The sequence below is a fragment of the Lolium perenne genome, chromosome 2 (assembly GCF_019359855.2).
Source record: "Lolium perenne isolate Kyuss_39 chromosome 2, Kyuss_2.0, whole genome shotgun sequence".
NCBI lineage: Eukaryota > Viridiplantae > Streptophyta > Magnoliopsida > Poales > Poaceae > Lolium > Lolium perenne.
In genome coordinates this window covers 192335975-192361568 of record NC_067245.2, presented here as the reverse complement: position 1 = coordinate 192361568, position 25594 = coordinate 192335975, and the positions used below count along the sequence as shown (strand labels likewise).

Genomic DNA, 25594 nt, shown 5'->3' with positions numbered 1-25594 from the left:
ACGTCGCCCTGCTGATAATCATGATCGTCGCCTAGTGGCACCCGTTGATGCAGTGACCGTTTGCTGCTCGGCCGGCTGGTGCTCTCCATGAACAGCAGCTTGATCGTGATCGTTTTGATCATGCTGCTCGTGTTCCACTTGATGATGGTTGTCTTGGGCGTATCAAATTGTCCATCCCTTCGTTCTCAGGTGACCGTGGACCTGAGGATTGTTTGGAGTGGGAGATGCGGATGGATCAGATTTTTTCTTCCTACCAACACCGAGGAGAGGCGACTCCAACTTGCTGTAGTTGAATTCACCGGTTATGTGTTGATTTGGTGGAATCAAATTCTGCGTGTGCGTACTCGGCCCACATCGTGGAGAGGTATGAAAGACCTTATGCGACATCGCTTTGTTCCTGAACATTACAAGAGAGACATGTACAATAAATTGCAGCAGCTCACTCAAGGTACTAAATCTGTGGATGAGTATTACAAAGAGATGGAGTTGTTGATGATATGTACAGGAACGAGGGAGGATGTGGATGCCACGATGTCTCGTTTCTTGAATGGACTGAATTTTATGGTGCGTGATCGTGTGGAGATGGTTTACTATAATGATCTTCAGGATCTCGTGCACCAAGCTGAGCGTGCGGAGCAACAAATCAAACGTTGCCAAGCTGCAGCCCCTGCAGATTCATGGCGACGTTCCCATACCGAGGCTGTTGGTTCTAGTGTTCAGCCGGCACCTTCTACACGCTCCAATCATGTTTCTCAAAGTGACCCGCTGAAATCCGAAGTATCCAAAGTTGCATCTAGTACACAGTCCACCGCAAATATTTAATGTTTTACTTGTGGAGGCCGAGGACACATGAGGCGTGATTGCGCTAATGCAAAACGGGTGATGCTCACACAAGATGGCTATATTTCTGCTAGTGACGACGAGAATATTCATCCATCTAGTGAGGAGTCTGAGGAACATAACAACTTCGATGTATATCCCGATGATGTTGCCCCTAATTATACTAACTTGATGGTGCAACGTGTTATGGAAGATCGCATAGAAGGACAAGGGCAGCACTGGAATATATTTCAGACCCAATGCACAGTCAAGAACACCGCTTTCAAGCTGATTATTGATGGTGGTAGCTACACCAATATTGTTAGCAAGCGTTTGGTGGACTATCTTTCATTGCCTACATGGAAGCACCCGCAGCCACATTGTGTTGAGTGGTTGTATAATTCAGGGAAGCTGAAAGTTACACATAAGGTGCGCCTGAAATTTTAAGTAGGTAATTATGAAGATACGGTGGTCTGCGATGTTTTGCCTATGGATGCATGTCACGTGCTGCTAGGACGACCGTGGCAATTTGATAAGCGTTTCACTCATGAAGGAAGATCCAATGTTTATTCCTTGTGGCATAAAGGGAAACGTCATGTGATGCGCCCTATGCTTGACAAGGATATCAAAGTGGATACATTTGCTGTGAAGATGAAGGTCCAAGACACTAAGCCGAAACCGAGGACGGATTCCTCTAAAGTTGGGGGGGATGATGATGGGAGGATATCTATCACTCCATCTATTACACCACCTCCATATATTGTGAAGTTTGGATCATTATGCGTCGAAGTGCCTCCTAAAGATGAGGTGAAACCCAAATTTCGGACACCGCCAATGAAGCTTCGTTTTGGCCATGGAGTCTCGACCAGAAATACTTAGGTGTTCTATTTTTATTTCTGTGTGTCATGTTTTATTTTTCAGTTCGTGTTTATTGTCGCGAGTTGGTATTTTTTTTTTTTTTTTTTTTGAGACCCCTCGATCTGTGTTACAGCTGTAGTATCTGAACTTATGCACTAACTCAACACCACACTCACACCACACACACGCACACGCACACCACTAGTGCACAAGTTAGACCCTAGAACTATACACACAGCACACATAATTTGGGTGTCCCTAGGAGCTAGTAGTTGTGGCACATATGTGTGGAGGGGATTTTATTGTGGAACAGTGTTCCTGGTGAGACATCCCAAAATTCGTCCCAGCAGGGATCGAACCCAGGACGGGTAGCTAGGCCACTGCCTTTCGCTACCACCGCGCTAGCAGCGCGTTCTCTTGGTATTTGGGCCTGTCCAAATACACTTTTAGTTCAGCCATTTGGGCTTTAGTTGTGGCGCGGGGCATGTCCCACCCTAGTTACGTTGGAGTCGCCCTATAAAGGATTATGGCAGCCGCCTTGTATCCCCAGACTTGTTATTTTCGAGATAAAAGATACACCAGAAAAGTCCCAATGTTTGGGGGCGCATATCGTCATGTTTGCTTGCAGATTTTGAAGGTCTGATGTGTTGCTATGCGTGGGAGTTGATTCCGATCAGTTCCAACGTCTGAAGTTTTCGGGTTTTGCAATTGATCTTCGATTGATCGAATTACCTAGCTGTTGGTTAGGGTTCGCCGTGAAATATTGGGCCAAAACCCCTTTGGATCACGTTGATCCTTATCACTGCTTGTTTGGCCTTCCATGCCTTCCCATACTTGACGGTGTTGTCAAAGCGGGATTTCACCGTATCTTGCACGGATCTAATGCTCATGGTTGGAAGTGATGATATCTCAGCCGAGAGCTTGTATGCAATGAACTCGGATGTGAGTTGACGGTGGTCCGACTGCGCATCCGCGCCATCAAGCTTCTTCCCCCGGCACATCTGAGTGGCTACACAACTTGTTATGTGCCAAGAGGGCCCTTTTTTGAAAGGTCTTGCACGGACAACCCATGGGCACCTACTATCTTCACAGTTTAGCGTGTACCGCGTCTTTAAGTCCGAGTGAACAACGGTGTAAGGGAGATGATGCTTAATCGAGAACTCCTTCATCCATACCTTCAATTCCAAGAAGGTATCGAACGTGAGCCCTTTAAATATCACATTTGTCCTGGCATCCACATCCCTCTTGGAAATTGGCCTAGCTCCAAGAAGTAAACTTTTGCCACCATCAACCACGGCTCCATCCGCAAGACTAACATCACAGAACAATGGTATCCGAATATCCCGTCCAATTACCTTCTTGAATATGTCGGCTCTTTCGGCTTCATTGGCCGTCAACCCATCCTCATCAACTTCTTCATCGGGACCATCATCATCCAAGTCTGAGGCATAACATCGAGAATAAGGAATGGAGTGGTCTGTGTCCTCTTGCTTCAAATATGCGTCCAAATCACCAACATTGTTGTAATTAATCTCGAAACCATTATCATCATCGTCATGCTCGTCATACTCCTTCTTCAATGTTGCATATTGGACAATGGGAGATCGGTGGCTTCTTCTTGGCTCATGGGTGGTGGACTCCTAGCATCAACGGGGGAGGAGCGCCGATTAAGGTCAAGCTGGAAACGAGCATCAACCGTCTTGGTTGCAAACAACTCCAGAGTCTTGTCTTGTGATTCAGCCACCGTCTCCTTGTAAACGGACCAACGTTGTTCGGAGTTGATACGCATTTTCTTCCAACGGATGTGCATTCCAAACCTCACATTATGTCTTCCCTCTAGCTCAACACCATCATTTGGCTCATTCCAATTCAAGTCAATCATCACTTGTGCTACCACCTCGGCATAGCTAGGGCTACGGTCAAACACCAAGTCAACCTCTTCCGAGTCCGGCTCTATGTTTCCCTTCAAAAAAGCATCCTTGTCCACATGATGAACATGAACAATTCTTTCCATCCCTAGCATAATGTGAACAACACATACATACATGTGTTCAATAGTTAGCCATAGTCAAAACAAATCAAGCTACGGCTTCTACACATACAACCTACCCCTAAGACTTGTCCTACTTCAACAAACCCCCTAAGATTCCAAAAAAAAAAAATCGACTTCACTTGCCAAATCAAGTTAGGGTTTCACATCTAGATCCAACCAAATCCATTAATTCATTGGATGAAAAGAAGGTGAACGGAGGAGATTAGCTTAAGGAACGGGTTGGGAACAAACTTCACAGACAGATCCAACGAAATCCACCAAGATTTGAGAGAGATTTGGATGGGGAGAGAGGTGGGATGCCTAGTCGAAGGAGGGGGAGGAAGAGCTGAGCGGAAATGAGGTGTGGTCGAGCTGGGGTGGCTCGGGCTGCCACACATAATAGCATGTGTGGCGCCCTTCCGAGCGGCGCCGCACATTCAAAGTGTGGCGCCCATGGGAGCGGCGCTACAGGTCGTGCCACGTCGGTTGGTCAATAGTGCGCAGCGTCGACCGTGCCACATCGGCCAGGATCTCAGGCGCCGTTCGCATGAGCGCCACACAAACAGGTGTGGCGCCGCTCGGAAGGACGCCACAAAAAAAGGTTAGACCAGTGGAAATAGTTTGGCCAGAGGGTCAGCCCGTGCATTTCTTCGCCAAAAGAGTTACCGTATGGCAGGACTCTTGGGTGCTGCATACCCCCATACACCCCAAAATATTGTAGTAATTTAAAAAGATTAAAAAGTGAACCTTCCTTGCTAGAAACCAAGGGTGATCAAGTCTGTACTCGTAAAAAAATATTTGGAAAAAAAATTCCATGGCCTTCAGGGCAAAAAAAGAATAACAAAATTATAACGAATATAAAGTGAAGAGTACTTTTTTTAGGGAAAGCCTTCCTGGCAGTTTATATTAATTTGGGTAATAGGGATACATCATTTGTAATGACATCAACTAAAAAATCAGGAGGATCCTCTTTCCAAATAGATGGAAGAGGTCCAACCGCTCTACTAGCTAACCTATCGGCCGCCATATTTGCCTCCCTAGGGCAATGCTCAAAGATCACATCTACAAACTCCCGGCAAAATAAATTGTAATCTCCAAAGATAGCTGCAGCTGATCCGTGTGTGTTGCCGTCACTTTTCATAACTTCAATAACTTCTGAGCCTGAGTGCACTATCAGCCTATTACATTCCATCGCTTCTGCCAAAGACATACCATCGCGAAGGGCACATGCTTCAGCAGTATATGCATCCTCAACAAAAGGTAGCATGCAATTACGCTCTGCAATAAAGAAGTTTTGATCATCTCTAATAATTGCACTTGTCGCCTCACTACCTCTGTTTGGATCAAAAGACGCATCTAAAGGTATAATTGTTGCACCCCATGGGGCTCTCACAGCGATTTGAGATTCTAGACCGTCGGATCTTCTCATCTGGTGTATCTGGTCCGTTGGATGTTGGTCTGAGGGAGCGTGCTGGTTGGCTGTGGAGCACCTTACTGCTAGAGAAAGCCATGTAACATCCGTGTCCTACCCGCCTCTGGTTGCATCTGGGTCCCATGAACGGCCGGGTCCACGCATCAGTCTCTACGGGTCGTTTCAGTTTGGGCTCGCTAGGCGCCGGCCGTGGAAAATATCTCTCCGCGCGGGGTAGATCGGGCCTTTCCTTTCCAATCGCCGCGCGTGCTCTCTTCCCCCAATCCCTACTCCTCTTCCTGTCACCGTCTCCTCCCATCCCGCTCCCGTGCGCGTGCGGCGGCGACCGCCGCCAGCCCCTCTTCCTTCCCCATGTCCCTCTCTGGAGCTCCACTTTACGGAAGAGAGATGGACAAGGAGGCCAGTGGAGCGACGACATCGACCGTCCTGAGCAGCGCGCGGGAGCGCCGCCGGTGGAGCGACGACATCGAGATCCGCCTCGTCTTCGTCTATCCTTGGGGATAGGGAGAGGATGCAGAAGGCCGTGCTCTTCTTGGTTGGTAGGAGAGGATGAGGGAGGAGGAGGATGACAAGGGGTGAGTGCGCCCGAACCGCCTGCCAGCGAAGCCGACGGCCAGCATCTCGAGCGACGCCGGTGACCAACACCCCCAGCCAGGTACGGTTCCTATTCATGCTCTTCTCCCTTCTTCCTTATGGCTGCCCCTCTCTGATTTTCCCTTCTTCCTAGCTCACTGGTGTTGAGGCCCTCTATATTGCGGGAACCCGTGCGGAGGCCGGCCAGGATCCCTCTCCTCAACCTCTCCCTCTTCCCTTAGCCGGAGCAGAAGGAGGTAGCAGGGCCTCCACCGCGCCCTCCCTGCTCGCCCCCAGCACTGGTCGACCTACTGTTTTTTACCCCTTTGCTTTTATTTTGATTTTTGTTTGGGCATGGGTTCTGAATGTGTGGCATGTGTATACCGTAGGTGGTGGGGGAGGACTGGAAGACAGGGAGGAGATGGTAATGGCGCGGCGATCGGGACGAACGAAGGCTCTGCCTCGCCTGGATCTGCGGAAGGAGGCGGTGATTTCAGCGGAGAACAAGGGGAACGCAGGTGTGCTATCTGATTCTTCCCCTGGTTCTTATTTTCTTTACCTATCATTTGTGTTCATTGTCATAACTGATTTGCGTAAATCTCGAAAAATAGATGAATTTGCAATTTCCACAACTTGCTTCCGTCGACCGCCATGTCGATTGTGTGCCTTCTGTTGTTTTTCTTCATCTTTGATAGAGGTTGAAAAGGCGAAAGGATTGGAGGGCGAAGAGGAGCAGAAGGATGCCGAGGCGGAGAAGCAGCTGAGACCACCAGCGATGCTCTGCATCTGCCACTGTCCTCTGATGACCCACAAGTATAGGGGATCGCAACAGTCTTCGCGGGAAGTAAAACCCAATTTATTGATTCGATACAAGGGGAGACAAAGAATACTTGAAAGCCTTAACAACGGAGTTGTCAATTCAGCTGCACCTGGAAACAGACTTGCTCGCAAGAGTTTATCAGTAGTAACAGTTTTATAACAAAGAGCGAGAGTAGTGAAATAACAGCAGCAGAGTAACAAAGACAGCAGTAGTGATTTTAGTAAACATCAGGATTAAAATACTGTAGGCACAGGGATGGATGACGGGCGTTGCATGGATGAGAGAAACTCATGTAATAATCAAAGCAGGGCATTTGCAGATAATAATAAAACGGTATCCAAGTACTAAACAATCCATAGGCACGTGTTCCGTATATAGTCGTACGTGCTCGCAATGAGAAACTTGCACAACATCTTTTGTCCTACCAGCCGGTGGCAGCCGGGCCTCTAGGGAATCTACTGGATATTAAGGTACTCCTTTTAATAAAGTACCGGAGCAAAGCATTAACACTCCGTGAACACATGTGATCCTCACATCACTGCCATCCCCTCCGGTTGTCCCAATTTCTGTCACTTCGGGGACTCGGGTTCCGGACAACGACATGTGTATACAACTTGTAGGTAAGATCATAAAACAATGCATATCATGATGAAACAATAACATGTTCAGATCTGAGATCATGGCACTCGGGCCCTAGTCAACATTAAGCTTCCAGCTTGACCCATCCATGGCGCACAATGCCCTGGTATTCCTTCTTCTAAGCCCTTGCATAGTTGATGACCAGCGCTGAAATGGACTGGGGCTGTTCGAACTGGTTGTTGAATAGATTCACCATGTGTCACTTGACATCGCTCCCACTACACATACCAGATAGTTGTTGATATGAGCTCCGCACGTGTTACCTCCGGTAACATCGGTGTTGTCGACGTGTTGTCCAAGAGCAGGCTCCCAAGTACGAAGAACCATCTCTATCAGTATTACATGCATCTTGGATAATCGTCGCCATTCCAAGATGATCCCACACCACCTTCACCTGCGGGCACTGAAAATAAGTATGGCGGATGCTTTCACAGTCCAACGTGCAAATAGGACACTGGGGATTGTTTTGCATATGTCTATTCGCTAAAACCTCAAGGCATGGTATAGCACCCAAGATCGATCGTTAACGGTGGATTTTGATTTTAGTTGGCACTCTCATTGACCATATGGTCTTCCAAACCGGTGAAGCAGAAGAAGACCCAAATACATTTGGTCTTCTAATCTTACGTCCATATTGATGACCCAGCTCGATATGATAAGATGATTTAGCCTAGCTCTTTTGCCCTAAAAGCCATATAACTCCGGATGAGATAGCTTATTTCGTGAAGGGTTTTTCTGAATAACAGCCGTACCCTAGATCCGTCTTTCTCGCTACTAGGTCACATAAAACGACGCCTCACGATGTCTCGCATTTTCCCGACTTTGTTTTGATACATTTCTGCCCAAAAATGGGAACCGGCGGCTAGGGTTCATCGTGTTGGGAATGTGTGAAACCGAGATTACCTTTACACATACAATAACGTGTCCCGGTTCTAAAAGTGATTTTTCTAAAAATCTAGGGCGATAAAAGTGGACGCTTATTTCAAATCCAGACCGTTTCCAGCGGAATCGGCAAGACACCGCAGGTCTAACCAGAAAGCTAACACGCGGCTAGTACTTGGTTATGGGACGTTTCGAGTTTATTTTTTACCCAACATAACAATGAAAGTAATTCCCTAGGAAATATTTTTATACAAGTAGAATACCCCTTAGATTTTAAAAAAGTTTGAATTTTTAATTTTTTTGAATTATTGTTTATTTTACCTTTTTTGAATTATTTTTTCAAGTATGGGGTGTTACATGAAGCACGTGTGTAGCACCCGAGAGCTCCTATGCATTTCTCGTATGGCTGATGCACACGTAGTGGCTACTTGGGCATGAGCAACGGTGGCAGTAGCAACTAGCCTCTCCAGCTCTAAATCTGAATAAAGAATGTTAAAACCACTGCTCAATCACTTCTCCACTCAACGCATGCAAGAAACCTTATCCTTTGAATGCAGCTTTTTCACTTCTCTCAGTTCAGCTTTCTTCCTCAGGGCTTGTTTGGTACTAGTGTATCAGGGGATAATACTCTAGAGTATTGGGTGAATTACTGCTGTCACCCAATCCCCACAAAACCCCATCCCCAATCCACTGGGTAGGGGTAGAGTATTGGGGATTGAAAAAATTACACTAAAATTTAGGGGAAAAGTGGGGATAAGTGGGGATTAAACACTCTCATACTCTAGCACCAAACATGCATTGGGGATAAGTAGGGATTTAAAATTTCGAGCGGATTATCCCCGCTAATCCCCACTAAAACTCTAGTACCAAACAAGGCCTCATTGGGTTTGCAATCTTCTCTCCTTTCTCTCCCTTCCTCACTCTTTTACTTTTCCCTTCCATTTCCTGACGAGGAACTCGCCTCCTCTGCAGGCAGCTTCAAGCGGTAACTTTTCTGACAATCTCTGCGTTTCTCTGCGGGGCAGCATGTTGAGGCGACGCATTAGCCATGCCCTTACCTACCGTTTCACAATTAAGGACTCGTCTGGAAGAATGGACTCAAAATGGTGGACAGAAAAAGGGAATTGGGATGTTATGTAACCTGGATTCATAAAAGCTTCCTTTTGGGGGCAGTAAACGGATAAACTTGCTATATGCTGGGCTCATATGTTTCATTCAGTTGTTACCAGTACGCAGTTACCAACTAGTGTATAAAAGGCAGCAGTCACAGAGCCACAAGAATAATAAAGACACCATGATTCTTCACCATACCAACGTTATCTGGTTTTCATTTTCACTTTGGAGCAGAAATTTCACAACATGCTGAATTGCATGTAGTGATAACCAAATCCAGGTTACCCTTACCACATGCATGCAAAGTTTATTCCACCAGGACCCTGTCGCATGATAGACATGCACCAGTAATGTTTAACAAATCGTTCGGACAAAAATGGCATTCGCTAAACCCTGCAGCGACAAAAACCATCATATCGGTGATCCACCAATAACCACCCAATCATATACACTCTCTACAACGGACCTTCCTAGACTACATGTTGACTTGAGGATGAGCCCACACCACAGGGCTCATCAACAAATATTCATCAACGAAAGGGAGATGAGGCCCAGGACCAAAATAGCATTGTAACAAGTGTGTAGAATCCGTAGGTAGCTCACACCGCGATCCACTAAAGAAGCCAATACCGGCAAGAGATTATCCCCGATGGTTCTGTCGTCCGCCTCGATTGCAAGAATAGACCAAAGCTGCTGCCAAGCTCAGTGCCTACGATCACCAAATCAGAGGATACTGGCCTGCAACAAAACTGAAGACATGCTATAACTCATCACTGTGCATTTGCTTTCTCCAACTTCTCTTTCTCGATTTCAACTTTTCTTTCCTCGGCATGTTGAGCTACGCCACTAGCAAGTGCCTGGTAGTGGAAGTCCAGAGTCTGCATAAGGTTCTGGAACCTGGCCAGGTCGGATGCTTGTACGGCTGAAACAAATTTTTATTACCTTGTCAGGAAATTCCGGGCACAAGTAAAATATTGTAAAAAGAATGTAGGAAATATTCTCTACCTTGGATGGTCTCAATAAAGAAGATAAATGGATCCACCTCATCTATTGGTGTTTGCAGCTCCTCGTTATCGCTATAATCCTCATCAGAATCATCGTCGTCGTCATCGTCATGGAGCTGGAAACCTCTTGCCTGAATTATCAGAAGCGTGTCAAGAGTTAGCACAGGGACTGGGAAGACACATAGAAAAATATACCCAAAATACCGATGCGTCTTTGTCGCAGCATATTTTCACTTGTTCTTTGCAGACAGCATTGTTAACAAAAGGATCCTTAGGTGTTCTATCCAGTGCAGCTAACAGCAAATGAAAAAGACAAAAGGAGGCAAAGGCTCCTCAAGCTGCTTAGGGTACATCATACAGATGGGTCACAAGGTCTGTGGGAACAAGCAAGGGAAGGCAAATTAAGTGTTAGCTTTGCTCATTGGCATAGCATCTTTTGGAGTGTCATTGATATTCATCTAGGGCCTTCATCTAAAGTATCATTGCTATTTATGAAGATTTAAGGCACAGCTCTCCCTGTAGGATTTTCAACTGGTGGGGCATGCAGCCCTGGCTAGAAGAAAACGGATTGGAGGATCAGCCATGGAGTAGAGACAAAAATTAACTGACAAATGAGAGATCTCCTCATGGCCAAAGCAAATCTACCCAGAGAAGCTGGATGAATACCTGCCAATGCTATAGCCAATTACCCGTCAGCCCCCTTAACTCCTTAAGAATGCACATTTAGTTTGATTAGTGGATGTATTTTCTTCGGTGGAACCAAATTATGTTTGCTTACTCACCTATTGTGTAAGCACTTCCATTTATATGTGTATTGACCAAGTGCTCAAGGCCATATATTTCCTTCTCTTTTTAGTACAAGACGCGGCACCTTTCAGAACATTGTGCAAAAACTTTTTCTTATTCTACCATGACTCTAACACAAAAGGAATTCTCATTCTTCCATTTAATGTTTAACTGATGTATCACGGATGCAATAATCACTGAACAATATGTTTAATTTGTTGTACTCCCTCCGTCTATAAAAGGATGTCGAAGTTTGATTCAAATTTGGATGTATCTATACACTAAAAGGTGTCTAGATACATCCAAATTTAGACAAATTTTCGACATCCTTTTATGGACAGAGGTAGTATTTTTTATTCACTCGGCTGTATGATTGGCTTTTACTCTCCTTGGAGAACAATCAACAATAGTAGATGTCTGTTTCCATCCTAAACCTTATCAAGCCGTATAATTATTTATGAGCAGTATATGTTTACATGCAAAGTATTGAAAATACAGATGATGCATCTACCATGCAGTGATGGTAAGAAATTAAGCTACCCTTCTTCCACTCAACTTTTGTGCATCTACCATCAGTATCACCCGGTCTGCCAGGAGAGGAAAATGTTGTGTATGGGAGATGAAACTTAGCATTCTTTTTAATACACCAAGCTATACAATACCCAAGTAGAAGATGATGTCGCAGCACAACTACACAACCATGAGACCGCACAACTACATTCTTCCCATGGCTGAAAGTTGAACGAGTACAAACATTGCTAGTGTGATGCTTCAGAAGCGCAATTGGTAAAGAAAATCTGTTTATATTGCTACTGTGTATTGCATAATTTTAGCAGAAACGCAGCACCTCATACAGATAACCGAAGCAAGAAGTATATAATACTCCGCTTGAAGTGGTCTCTCTGTCCTATACCTCTTTCAGTGTTTTTCTAGATCGACCTGATAGTCAGACACATTTGTTTTCTATAAAACTGTTTAGTTTTAGACTAATCTAGTAAAGACTACCAGAATCAAGCATATTCCATTTTTATGCTTCATGAGACGGAGCCCAGCCCTCAAGACTCCACAAGAGTGGATGCTAGGGAGGATCAGGAGATGTGGGCTAAAAAATAAGGATCTGGAGCCCTACCAAACAGGGTTCACATATTTATGCAGTAACTTTCTACGTTTTTCTGACACTCATTATTTCAACGAAAAAACATCAGTAAGCCCAAGGATGACTTGTCGGCCTGTCGCAAACTTGTTGATGATAACCTGGAGCGACACAACAAGTTGAACTTGAACTTGTCGACGAGTCGCGCGACTTGTCGGCCTGTCGCAAACTTGTTGATGATAACCTGGAGCAACACAACAAGTTGAACTTGAACTTGTCCATCGACAAGTTGACTTGTCGATGAAAAATCACGATTTGTCTATGTTTTTTAGTCGTACGACAGTTATGGCTGGGAAATAAAAGCCTTCCCGTGAAACCCTGACCCCCCAGATCGAAATAGAGCCCTCCCTCCCAGCCGGTTCGCCTCTAGCCACCCTTCCCCTTGCGCTACCTCTCACCTGGCCGCCGCCAGCTCGTCGCCGCCTCTCACCTCGCTGCTCTTCTCCACGCCTCCTCCCCTGATCTCCTTGAGCTCGTCTGAAGGCTGCACCAACACCAAGGACCTAGCTAACTCCACCATCGGCAGGTAACTATTGTTCTCCCTTACTCTTGCTCTTGATCTCCTGTACTCTCCTTTGCATCAGTTTCCTTTTCCCCTGTCTTATTTGCTGCAGGATATCACCATGTCACCACCAGAGATTTCCCAAGTGATTGTTTCTACCCAAACAGCAGCTGAGAATGATGAGCAGTATGATCCATCCAAGGATCCTAAGAGGAAGCCAACAAAGTCCAAAGATCCAGGATGGAAGTATTGACTCCTGGCCAGAACTTGAGGAGAAATTCAAGCTCTAATGCATTTTCTGCAGCAAGGTAGTTTCTTCTGAAGTTTCTAGGTTTAAGAAGCACCTTGCTGGTGGTTTTCCAATTGTGGAGAAATGCCCCAAAGCAACAGCAGAAATAAGGAAAGAGATGCATGACTATTTGAAATCTCATACACAGAGGTTCAAGGCCATGGAAATGGTGGTGGGGAAGACGAAGATGATGATGAGGACGAGCAGGCTGGAGCAAGCTCAAAGGCAGCTGCTGGTGGTATTTCGATTGTAGAGAAATGCCCCAAAGCAGCAGCAGAGATCAGGAAAGAGATGCATGAGTATTTGAAATCTCACACACAGAGGTTAAGGCCATGGAACTTGATGGTGGTGGGGAAGACGGAGATGATGATGAGGACGAACAGGCTGGAGCAACCTCAAAGGCAGCTGCTGCTGCAAGCTCAAAGGCACCCAATACATCAGGGAAAGAAGGTAGGTGTGACCTCTTCTTGTGTCTCTGCATCAGGGCCAAAGAAACGAACCAAGCCAATTGCAGATGAGATTCGCAAGACACCAGAAGAGGTTGTTGCTGAGAGGCATAGAACAAAGGGTGTTCAGCGAACAATGAAGGGCTATGGCACCAAGTCAAAGGAACAAAAAGATGTCATAGATGGCCATGTTGCTGATTTCTTGTATGAGAATTGCCTTCCACTCAACATTGTCATTTCAAGAAGTTGGGAAATTCTATTGGAGTCTATAGGGCATATGGATCTGGTTATATAACCCCTTCAGTTCTTACCATGACGTGCTGAGAAGCATGTGGGCTCAAAGGCAAACACTCAAAGCTCTTTTGTTAGCGCAGATTGGTATGCAATCAAATTGAAAACTACTGAGGCAGGGAATGCCGTTTTGGCAATCTGTGGAGAGTTGCATGATAGCTTCATCACAACCGCTTCTAAAAGCTTTGAGGATTGTGGATGGTGATGAGAGCCCAGCAATGCATGATATTTGGGCTGCCATGGATGTTGCAAAGGCACACATTACTGAAGCTGTCTCAAAGTTAAGTGCAGCGTTCTTAAGTGCTAGCCATTATTGAGAGGAGGTTGGATCATCAGATGGAGCAAAAGCTACATTGTACTGCCTTGCTCTTGAACCCAAGCAAGTTCTTTGGCATTCAAGACACCAACAAGAGACTAACTACAAAGCTGCATTCCATGTTCAATGATGTGCTATGGAAGATGGAGCCCGATGATGATCTCCAATCAAAGATAAGCAACCTAGCTGATGATTATGAGAGGAGACTAGCTACAAAGCTGCATTCCATGTTCAATTATGTGCTATGGAAGATGGAGCCCGATGATGATCTCCAATCCAAGATAAAAAAAACCTAGCTTATGATTATGAGAGTACGGAAGGTGTTTGTTTCAGAAGCAAATGGCAATTAAAGATTGTGAGAAAAAGAGTCCTTGTAAGTGATTCTAGTTGCTTCTTGATTTCTTTATTTTCTGATTTTTGTGGCTGCTACTATGAATTGCTACTTTTGTAGTGCTTTGGTGGGGTGCATATGGTGGTCTTGCTTATGAACTCCAATGTCTTGTCAAGAGAATCATTAGCTTATGCGCTTCATCATCCGGCTGCGAGAGCAATTAGAGCGTATTTGCTCAAGTAATTACTAATTAGGTGCTGAATGGTTTGACACTATAGTTTTATTGCAGAAGCAGCAGCTTCTCATGAAATTTCTGTTTGCACTTTGCAGATCCATACCTACGGGAGAAACCACTTAGAGTACAAAATATTGAACAAGCTTTGGTACATCTCATACAACCGGCAAATGGAGAATAGGTTTCAAAGGCTCGTGAGGACGGATCCAAAGGAAAGAGGACTACTGCTCTTATCCTAGAAGAATTTCAGTCGGACACAATTGTCACAGTATCAGGTTCCTCTCCACTCCCCTATGCCATCAATATCTACTATTACAAGCCTGTTCACTTAGTATTTTTTTTAGTACTTACAGGTTGACTACATGTCGACAAGTCTAACACTAGTCGAGACTAGTCAAGACTAGTCTGCGAGTCGGTACCCCAGCGACAAGTTGTGACTCAGCGACTCGTAATTTTGAAGTCCTTCACCAGAGACTACACTAGTTCTATTAGCTATTCCACCATAACAAGCATCTTCAGATAAACTTAACATGATGGGCATATGACGTGAAAACTAGAAGCTGACAATAAGATCTCTGAATGCAAAATTTTACTCAAGTCAAGATCACAACACAAACCTGTACTAGTCTCTGTATATTAAGACTATTTACTTCATCCTGATCCTCATCATCAGCACCCATCTCCTTATCATCCTCGTCCTCCTCATCCTCTTCTTCATCAGCATCAAATTCATCCACATCAGTATCCTCATTTTGCGTCTTGGATTCTGGTTTATTAACGCAAAAGATTAAGACAATATAAAATACAGACAGTACTTAATCAACACAATTTTTGGCACAGCATTAGTATATATGTTAGTTTTTAAGAGCTAGTGATTCATAGGATCAGACAATCAACAAGAGAACTGCACCTGCAACTTGATCCTTGTAGGCGACAAGCAGCTCTAGTGTTGCCTTGAAAACACGCTCTAGAGCCTCTGCCGGAATTTGATTAGCTGGAAGGCCAATAAGTGAAGTCAATCCTAAGCAGCAGACTTTCTTACCATGCTCTCTGCAAATAAAGCGAAACACCATTTCTTGAGTCAGTACAGCATATAAACGCCACGGTATAATCTTACAATCAAGAGGTAAGAAAAATACTTTTTAAAGTTCGCCCGCTGGCCGCTTTTTTTTACTTGTTGTAACATGACAAACCAAAGGTTGAAAATTTCTGTTGCAACTCCAAGTTTATGCAATATTGCAAGTGTGAACGAAGGATTGTAGTAGAACGCGTTAGCTATCTGCAGTAGAGAAGGAATTGGATAATGCAATCAGTAAACAGTATCCCTGCTAGATCATACTTTGACAATGAGATCTAACTGGACATGAGTACATAATTATCAAGGATGCTAACACACAGAACCAGCAGTGTCAATTCTAGACAGGCACCAGAAGGAACACTGATCTAGCCTAGGACATGAGCCATCGATCTACTCATTGAAGATACATGATACCATATAGTTACCAATGGGACTGAGGGAATAAAACAATTAGTGTTAGACAGTCACATAGTTGCAACAAACTGAGGTTAGGGCAGTGGATTTACTGGAAACAATGACAAAAAAAAAAAACTTCAATCAGAGAAGCCCCTTTCGGGAGCATTTTTCCTTGAAAAGGCTGTATGTTTTATATATGGTGTAGCTACGGGATTACTAGAGCTCACCAATAGTACAGCTTTCTGCAGTATTAGCAAAAAAAATGTGTGTTTAGCAATTAGAATATTTAGAGGAGTACTTTATTTACTCAACTCTCGGAAACTCTGTAACTAGCCAATCTAAAAATAATTACAAAGACATTGCATGCATACACATAATTTAGAAGATAATTTTATCTACTTAACTCTTTGAAACTCTGTAACTCGTCGAACCAAAAATAATTACCACAAGATTTCATGCATGCATACACAGTATTAAACTACATACTTTCTCTGTTCCAAGTTGATTGAAGTTCTAGCTTTGTCCTACAGTCAAACTTATCTACATTGCCCAAGTCTAAAATTTTTGCAACTGACTACAACATCAAATATATAATATAGTATGAAAATATATGATGAAACTACTTTGCCGTTGTAAATAAATATATTTCTCTATAAATTTGGTCAACAATAATTTAATTTGACTTGGGACAATGCTAGAACTTCAGTTAATTTGGAACTAAGGGGGTAGTCTAAGACTAGAGTTTTTGTGGTATCCGAACTCAAAGTATTAAAAACTTAGTTTTCCAGAAACCGTAGTGTTCCAAGAGAACTTCAAAATATTATGTATCCAAAAGGGGCTTTACGTTTCATTTGGGAAAAGTAATTTGGTCAGAGCTTAACCAATTTATGTCAATTCTAAGCTACATAATATGCAATACCTTCGGTTTGCAAACATGGTTTTTCAACTTGCAATACAGAAAAAATGTAATAAATGGTAACACTTCGTGTTTTCCCTGGGTTTGTAAGATTGTATGTAGTTCCAACTGGTTCGAACCAAAAATAGGGAGGTAAAGGCAGGACCACTGCGGCCCAGCACAGGGTTGCCAAACCAAGCTGCAGAATACATTTTAAGTTGACCAGTTATGTTTAGCACTAAGCATTTAGCTATCCTCCAATTTTGAAGTAATACTGCAAAATCTACTCTGCAGTAACATATGATGGTACTTATACACACTGATATAGAAGAGCTAAAAACATTGAGGTAAATAGTACTCCCTCTGTCCCAAAATAAGCTGCTCAACTTTTTCTAGATACAGATGTATCAACACACTGAAAATACGCCTAGATACAACCGTATCTGGACAAACTTGAGCACCTTATATTGGGACGGAGGGAGTACAACAAAATAATCACAGCAAAGCTGCGATGAAGCATTTTAGATGATTATCATGTTTAGACCAAATAGAGAAAGGTAGGATGCACATTTCTTACCACTTGAACAAGGAGACATTTCAGATATGGCTTCTCTGCTCTACGGAGCCTATCAATCGTAAGCCTGAGATACGGCTCAACCCAATGATCGACTTGACCTTTGCAATTTTGAAAAAATACTTCAATGAGCTTGGGTGCCGGCAAGATATCAGAATCTTCCATGTTTTGGTCTGTCATAACCTACAAAAATATCAATAGGCAACAGTAAGAGCAAGAATTCAAAAACCCTCGAACAAATTGCAAGTAAAAAATGAACCTAATCCACACTCACAGATGATAGTCCTTTCCATAGGCTTTGTTGATAATCAGGCTCTTTGCAGGTAACAAAATGATCAGTACCACGAGAAATGTAATTGTCTAGTGGGACAAGAATATCTGCAGGGCAACAAAAATATTAAACAATGAGCTATAAAAAGCTGTAAAAAATAATGATAAAGTATCCCAACAGGTACGATATTCGCTACCAGGTTAGTTTGCTATCTTAACAGCTGGAAAATAAGCAGTCCAGCAGATATACACGACTAAAGTACATAAAAAAGTAAGCACTTCATAATAACAGCCCACAGATGACAGACCAGGTATTGTACTAATTACGTCAAACAGAGCGGCAAAAATTATGAAGATTCCTGTTATCCGTATCTACCAAGAGAAACATTATGCCAATTGAATTGGAGTCTTGCGCTCAAACACTTAGCACTTTCAATCAAACCGAACAAAGAAAAACAAATTTTGTATGCAATATGCCAAAATCTTTTTCAGTTATGTATTAAGCAGTTAGCAAGGTACTCCCTCCGTCTCTTTTAATTGACTCGGATTTAGTACAACTTTATACTAAATCTGAGTCAATTAAATAGGACTGAAGGGAGTATTAAAGAGAGGGGTGCGGGGGGAGTTAAACAGGCTGATCTCTGAAAATATCTCAAATAAGAAAAATGCCAGACACTTGGAAAGCATTATTTTTTGGGTATCGACACGAACAAAAAGCAAGAAATGTGTATGATTTAAATTTAATTTTCAGCATATAGCAAAGTTAACAGCAAAACAATCGAAACTAGACTTACTCTCAAAGAAATCGATTGCCCAATCATTAAGAGCTTCCATCATCAATGGCCACAAGCTCCACATGTCCAAAGAAATCGTTGGTGAATAAAAGGTCATGTAGGACACTATTTCTAGAACTTCTTCATAAACATCTGCAGAACAAAGTCAAGTATCATAAGAGACTAAAGGAAGAGAAAACAAAGTTTATAAAGTCAAACCTGATACTAACACAAAAAACTATCTCCCTCAAATACCGGATAGCTATCTGAGTTCTTACATAGTTACATCTTTGCTAGCAAATATAGAGGAGGGAGGGTAGCTGATAATTGTAACTATCTACAGGCTTCTCATGAGCTGAAAGGTTTTATCACTTACATTAAAAAGAAAGTTGAGAAGTCTATCACAATTCAGAAATCATTTATGTACATGTTTGGATTTAGTACATCTCAAAAGCATCAACATCCTGAACAAACAAGGTTATTTCCAATAAGATCTAACTACAAACTGATATGCAAACAGCTAGCTAAGAAAAGGTGTATCCGTGAAATGTAATAACAGCACACACACACACACGTGTTATTGTAATCAGACAACAAAATACCTTGACCATCTGAAGTCAACATCCTTCGTAAAATAGGCAACAAAGTGGGCTCTATTTGGATAAAAAGGTGGGGAAGACTGCTGATGGACTCAAGGATAGTGCTTATAGCACGTAAGCACCCAACAGCAGCCAAAGCACCAGAGTCCTCAACTTCATCATCAGCTTCTGAACTAGCCATGCATCGCCAGAAGGCAGCAGCCTATGAAATTTAGTAAACAAGTTTCAGGAAGGATGATTTAGTGTGGCACATAACAACATATTGAGTTGAACATAAATCAAGGGGCAACATACCAAACTCTGGCACAGTCCAAGAGCATAAGGTGCCATCTCTTCACCAAATCTATCAACAATTGTCTCAAGGGTAAAAACAAGGTCCTCATTCTCAACTTCACCCATGAGCTTAAAAAATTCTGCAAATAAAGTAATAAACCATCAAACCATGACAAAAGCACCGTCATAAAAAGGTTGAATAAAGTAATTCTTACCATCAAGAAGCTGAGGAAGAATTGGACGGATCTCATCGAGATCTGTAGAATAAAACAGATACTGTAAGGAAGGAACAGAACAAAGTAAATAACTGACCAAGTATCAAGATCACCTTTGCATGCTTCAACGAAAGAACGGAGAGCAAAGACTGAATCAACTCTGACAGGAAGTTCTGGATCACGCAAACCAGAGATAACACAATGCATAGCTTTGCGAAAATTGTCTTGGTCTGAGAAGTTGATGCTTGCATACTGCCCTGCAACCCATGCTGCCTATTGCCCATGTAATGTATTAGCTTGATGTCACATAGAAGTAGCGAGTACATCAAAGAAAAACTAGAGAAAACGGTCTTTGAATTAAACAAAAACATCACAAAATAAATAAAAAATAAGAAAACTAATATTAAGTAGCAGACAGTAAAGTTGTGTTACGACAGAGCAAATAGAGTGCCTTGTGACTTGAACAAAGGGTCTCTTAAAGATGGCAGTAATTTAAATAAAACGACAGTGGTAATTCTGAAATGCAGATCCTTCAACAAATTGTGTACATGATCTGAAGGTCCAAACTATAACAAGAAATAGAAGGTAGAACTACCTTTGCACGTAAGTGTCCAACTTGACTACTGAACTCTGGAAAGACATGTTGAACTAGCATACGCTCAAGTTCAGCTTTATATGGATCAGTTTGTTTCAGTCTATCACATAATGTCCCAATGGCAAGAAGTGCACCATCTTTTTGGCGGTATGGCTTCACTTCGACAGATGCCTCATCATACCTACCAAGGTATTCTTCAATTATATAGCTCATAAAGGTCGAGACTCACAGCATGAATCACAGAAGAATGATGAATACCTCATGAATATTCCCACAATAAATTGGATAAACTTCTGTAGGTTGGCTTTTCCCCGCTTTCTTACCAATTCGCTGACAAAATCCATAGCAGCTGTTCGCGGACTATACAAATCTTCAATTATATCTGTATATGCACCAAAAAAAGCATCAAGAGTAAAGAGATGAAAACTGAAAATGCAATGGAGATTTAAGTCAATCATGCAATTTTACCATAGCCTTTCCGAATATATTCATGTGGATCTTCGTCCCATAACATTTGGTCATTGTCACTGAAGCACATCAGTGGAAATATTATCTCGAAAAGAATTATGTCCATTTGTGGTTGCATCAGCTGATACATGCTGTTTTTCGTGATACTGCAAGAAAAATGTAAACCATTACTTACAGGCAGCCACCATGCATTTAGAGATCACCAGAAAAATTATCATCTCAATGATACACATTTTTTACGTGGTAGACAAAATAAGGGATGCAACAATTGCATAGGAGATATCCAGTAAGATACATACAAAATGATGAACAGAAAATTTCAACATGCAACTAGTAAATGTCAACAGAAAACTAGTACTGTCGAAAAGAAGGGCATATATCATACACTAGTACACTAGTTATAAAAGGTAAATTCTGCTTGAAAAATTATTCATTCCTAGGTAATAGGAACAGAATTTGTGAACGATCTCAGTAAAGCAAATTGTGCTGTTGAAATTATATAACATAGTTAGATAGACTTGCACAGCACACCCATGGTTCGTGAGACATGGGAGAAACAAGAAATAAGGAAAGGTAGCACTGCAAACATAATTACGAAAGCTAGTTTGTCCTATGGAAGTACATCATGCTGCTACAGAAAAGAACTCCACAAACCTGTTCGTGAGATATTGAAGAATAAGATTGATAACCCTATCGGGCAAATAACCACCAGTGCGGATTGCATTGAGCAACTGTAAGTGACATCCCAAAATTCTTCCAGCATAGTTCTTTTGAAACATTTGAGCAAAAGCTTTGCTCTCTGGCTTATGAACCTTCATATCAGCAAACCTGTCGATGTCAAATGGAACACAAAGTAAAAAAATAATGATCAACGAAAAACGTTACCAACTTAATTTAATACTGACCGACTGTATAGACGGTTCAAGATATGCGTAATCCATTTCTTGACTTTCCACCAGCCCCAAGCTTTCCTAGCATCAGGATCCGATGGTTGCCCTTCCAACGGAACTGGCCTTTCCAACAAGTTCAAGAATAGAAGAATCCATGCATTGAAGATATTTGGTTCAAACAATTGCTTTGGAATTTCGAGCTGCGGAAAGCACATGGCAAGAGCATAAGCATACAAGAAAAAACTGGGGAAAAGAACTTAATAAGACTAAGAACATACATAAATCGAGGACCAGAATATTTTGCAGATCAGCTTGATCAAGTCAGCTACTTCAATTGGAGGATTGGCAATCTGGACAAGTGTGTTGAATATATTTAACAAGCGAGGAAAACACTCCTCGACAATTTGATACAAAGGTAGCCTTTCCTCGTCTGACTTGAACCTAAACAATGAGGCGTAAATAGGATAAGTGTGTCAACTCATATAAACAGAAAACAATAGCACTGTAGTGTGATGGCATCATGAACTACAGCAAAACTTTCATTAGAGGATATCTATGATGTACATCGTACATCCTTCATTTAAAGCAGAAGTATAGGATGACAGTGTCATCTTGATGACAACATTGCTTCATTTTCTTTCTAAACAACATCCACATCATTCTTCCAGCAAAACGGATAAAAGAAATGATACGACGAGTAAAAAAGTTACAAGTCGAAAGCAACAGAAATATGTATCCCTATGTAATTTTGAGTTACAGAATTTCAAAACATATCCAACTAGAGTAAGTGATAATGCAACTATCAAGCATATAAATAGAAGAAAAAGGTGGTATGTATGCTTACTCATATTTCCGGGAAAGGATCCTTAGCACATAAAGTGCTCCAAAAATTTGATCCTGTGATTCCAGGTTATGTGTAACCCAATGTAGAAGACTAGGCCACTGCTCAGGATAATCCGAAAGGACCAAGGTCTTGATGCTTTCTCCAAGCTGTGCTCTAAAAATAGTCATGAAAGATGTGTCAGTTATCCATGCCAATATCAACAACTCTGGATGTTGTGTTTTCACCATTAAGAAAGCATAACACATTATAGTGAAACACTACGAAGGCAAAAAAAAAAAAAAATGGTGTGCGCTTGGCAAAAAAAAAAATACCGTGTGTCCGCCTTACAACCTGAGGAGTGAGGAGACACTTTGTATGATGCTTCTCAACAAATGGGGGTTTCATACAGAGGAAAAGGGGGAACATACGTTTCAAAAGAACTAACAAAATTCTAGTTAGATGGCTTGTATTATATGTGGTACCGTGAAGGCACAAACAGTATTCTTTTACTACGTAATATTGCTTTTATTGCCCAGAAAATGGAACTTCAAACCATGATTGTAGCTCCTTTTTAACTGCAACTAGCTGAAAGATGAAGCTATTTATATGTAGACAGAAACCAGAAATGGTAAACCTCATTTGCCCTCGATTAGGTGAAGGAAAATTAGTGATATATCCAACAATAGAACATGGTGAGTACATTACTACTGAAAACTAGAGGTCCTAGAGTTCAGTTTATCCGGTAAAAAGAACTTATCAATATAACCAAACACAAACTGCACTACAATTCTATCAGGAGACTATGACAGAAAAATGTTTACTTGTTAAGGAAAGGGTAGGTTGATTGCAACAAAGTTATTAACCTTAGCAGTGGAGGCAATTGAGTAACAAAGCCCAGTATGTTCTCACGGACCATGGACTTGTCAGCTTCTGGAATTGTTTGCGTTTCTTCTACAGAAAGGGGAAAAAAATATGTTAGTTATCATTCAGAGAAAGAAAAGAGATAGTGCTCAGGTACTAGCGTCGACGTACCAGGATCAAGAGGAGACCAGGCTTTGGAAACAAAGTTCTTGAAGTGAATGCTGGCGACCTGCCTGACAGCCAGATCGCAATTTCCATCGACGATGATCTGCAGCAGCCTCACCAGATGTTGCTGCGCGTACTGAATCTGCAGCAACGACAGGAGCCTCAGTGTAAGGGTCCGAAGCAATAATAGCAGTATTAAGATTGAAAATCGTATGCTACTGTATCATTATTATTTTTTCAGATGTAATGACAGGCTGCCTGATTGAACAACAGGGTTGCTAGAGCCACCAACTCGTGACCTGGAGCAATAATGGCAACCAGAACACCTGTACGAGCTAGGAACATAATTCCGTTGAGCAACCAAATCCAACTACACTAGCACGCGCATCGAGCATCGAATCGATCCAGGGGTGGAGCTCGTGCAGATCCCTGGTTCGAGCTGATCCAATTCAACAGGGAAATAAACTAGCTCCAGATCAAACATAGCAACAGCAATCAACTCGATTTGGAAGGAGCTGGGACGTTGTACTACTACTGATCTGACTGATTCGATTGAGCGGGATTCCACCCAACAAGGGGGAGACGCGAGGCGGTGGTCCGACGAAGCGGCGCCCAAATCGACTAGTACGGTTCATCGGGGCTGGCGCGTCAACGGAAGCAACGGAGCGAGAGAGAGAGAGAGAGAGAGAGTAGAGCGTGGTGATGATCACTAACCTGGTTGAGGCTGGCCTCGGCGGCCTTGCGCTCCTCGGGGGAGTGGCTGAGCGCGGAGCGCAGCACCAGGGTGAGGCTGGCCAGATCCATGGCGGCGGCCGGGCCGACCACGGGCGGCGGCGGGGGCGGGGCGCGAGGGACCGCGGACGGGCCGAGGCCGGAACCCCCGGGCTAGGGTTGGCGATGGGCGGCGGGGGCGGGGGCGGAGTGGCGAGTGGGGGATGGTCGTCCTCCCACTTCGCGGTGACTTGAGAGGCGTGCGTCCGTGCGTCCGTGCGTGCTCCAGGCAGAGAAAGGAGGGGGCGGATCAGCGGGGGTGGGTATTTAAGTCTAGGGTTTGGTCAAGGGGTTTTGCTTTGCTTTCCTTTGCTCGGCCGAGCCAGCCCGAGCAAGCCCGGCCTGCAACCCTGGATCCCTATATACTCTACCTGAATTTCTGCCATGTCTGAAAGTTGGCCATTCTTCTTTGAATTGTGTTAATTCATTTTTCTTCACAATATTGGCCAATGTCATCACAGTTGTACAATATCATCTTAATCTAAATAAAATTATTGTACAATGCTTCTCTTTTTATATGGCTCAGTTGATACATCTCGGTTGGCTGATGTCACCTACTATCCTACCTTCCTGGTTTCGTTAAACTCCCACTTGAGTTGATTTGATTTACTGTTCGTTTGGCGGATCACTTTTATTTGTTTGTGTAACTTCTTGTTGTTAGGCTTGTTGTTGGACTTTTTATTGTTATTTTTCCGTGTCAAAACAAGTGGATCAAATAAAAGCTCTAAGAACTTGTACAGAGAAAAAACCTAGCAAAAAAAATTATACCACGAAAAAGCCCTTGGTTGCTTAATACTATATTGAGTTTTGCTCGTTGCGGATAACTTCCCTCACTTTCCACACCCTTCCTCCAAACCAACCTCGCAGATGTTCACACGGAGCGCTTTCGTCGAGTCGGGTCCTTTGGTTATCACTTGGTTGTCTTCTTGACATGACTAGGAGGCTCCGAAATTCCTCTTGTTTTCTCGTCCATCGTACTTGCCCAATCTAGACTTCACTCAACAGTATGTCTCTGACCAATTCACTGCTTTGTTGCCTCTACCTTCTGCCTCCTCCCACCATATATCAATTGGAGCACTCAAGGGAATCTTGAGGGGAGTTGTCGTCGTGGGGAAACAACAGATGTCATAGGATGGCTTACGTTGGGGCCGAATGTGCGTTAGAGTATCCGGGGGAGGGTTTGGTTAATAGGGAAAGGGGGAAATTGAATCCGGTATGTATTGATGAATTTGGCCCTTGGCCAGAGGTTGAAGATGTACAGTACAAGATCTACTTGCTACTGAACAGTCTAGTCTCTCTCTAGATCAATCTTTGTCTTTGTCTCTCTCACGCACGGGTGTGCCCCCTCTCCTTATATAGGGGAGAGGGTGGCTTACAAGGGAAGAAACCCTAATGGAATCTTTGATGTGCTAAGATACTTTATAAAG

General features: G+C 43.0%; 1 protein-coding gene across 1 annotated transcript; it reads right to left on the bottom strand.

The window, feature by feature from the left end:
• Nucleotides 1-9405: 9405 nt before the first annotated feature.
• Nucleotides 9406-24394, bottom strand: LOC127334232 (importin beta-like SAD2). The gene is made up of 22 exons (XM_051360650.2): nucleotides 24111-24394; nucleotides 23403-23538; nucleotides 23234-23321; nucleotides 22392-22544; nucleotides 21826-21988; nucleotides 21563-21747; nucleotides 21312-21485; nucleotides 20658-20803; nucleotides 20448-20571; nucleotides 20190-20370; nucleotides 19708-19867; nucleotides 19595-19636; nucleotides 19401-19519; nucleotides 19110-19308; nucleotides 18529-18660; nucleotides 17739-17842; nucleotides 17468-17647; nucleotides 15661-15800; nucleotides 15432-15571; nucleotides 15139-15287; nucleotides 10174-10303; nucleotides 9406-10090 (listed from the first exon to the last, which is right to left on the bottom strand). The coding sequence occupies exons 1-22, from the start codon at nucleotides 24198-24200 to the stop codon at nucleotides 9939-9941; spliced, it is 3087 nt and encodes a 1028-aa protein (XP_051216610.1). The 5' UTR covers nucleotides 24201-24394; the 3' UTR covers nucleotides 9406-9938.
• Between the last annotated feature and the right edge of the window lie 1200 nt (nucleotides 24395-25594).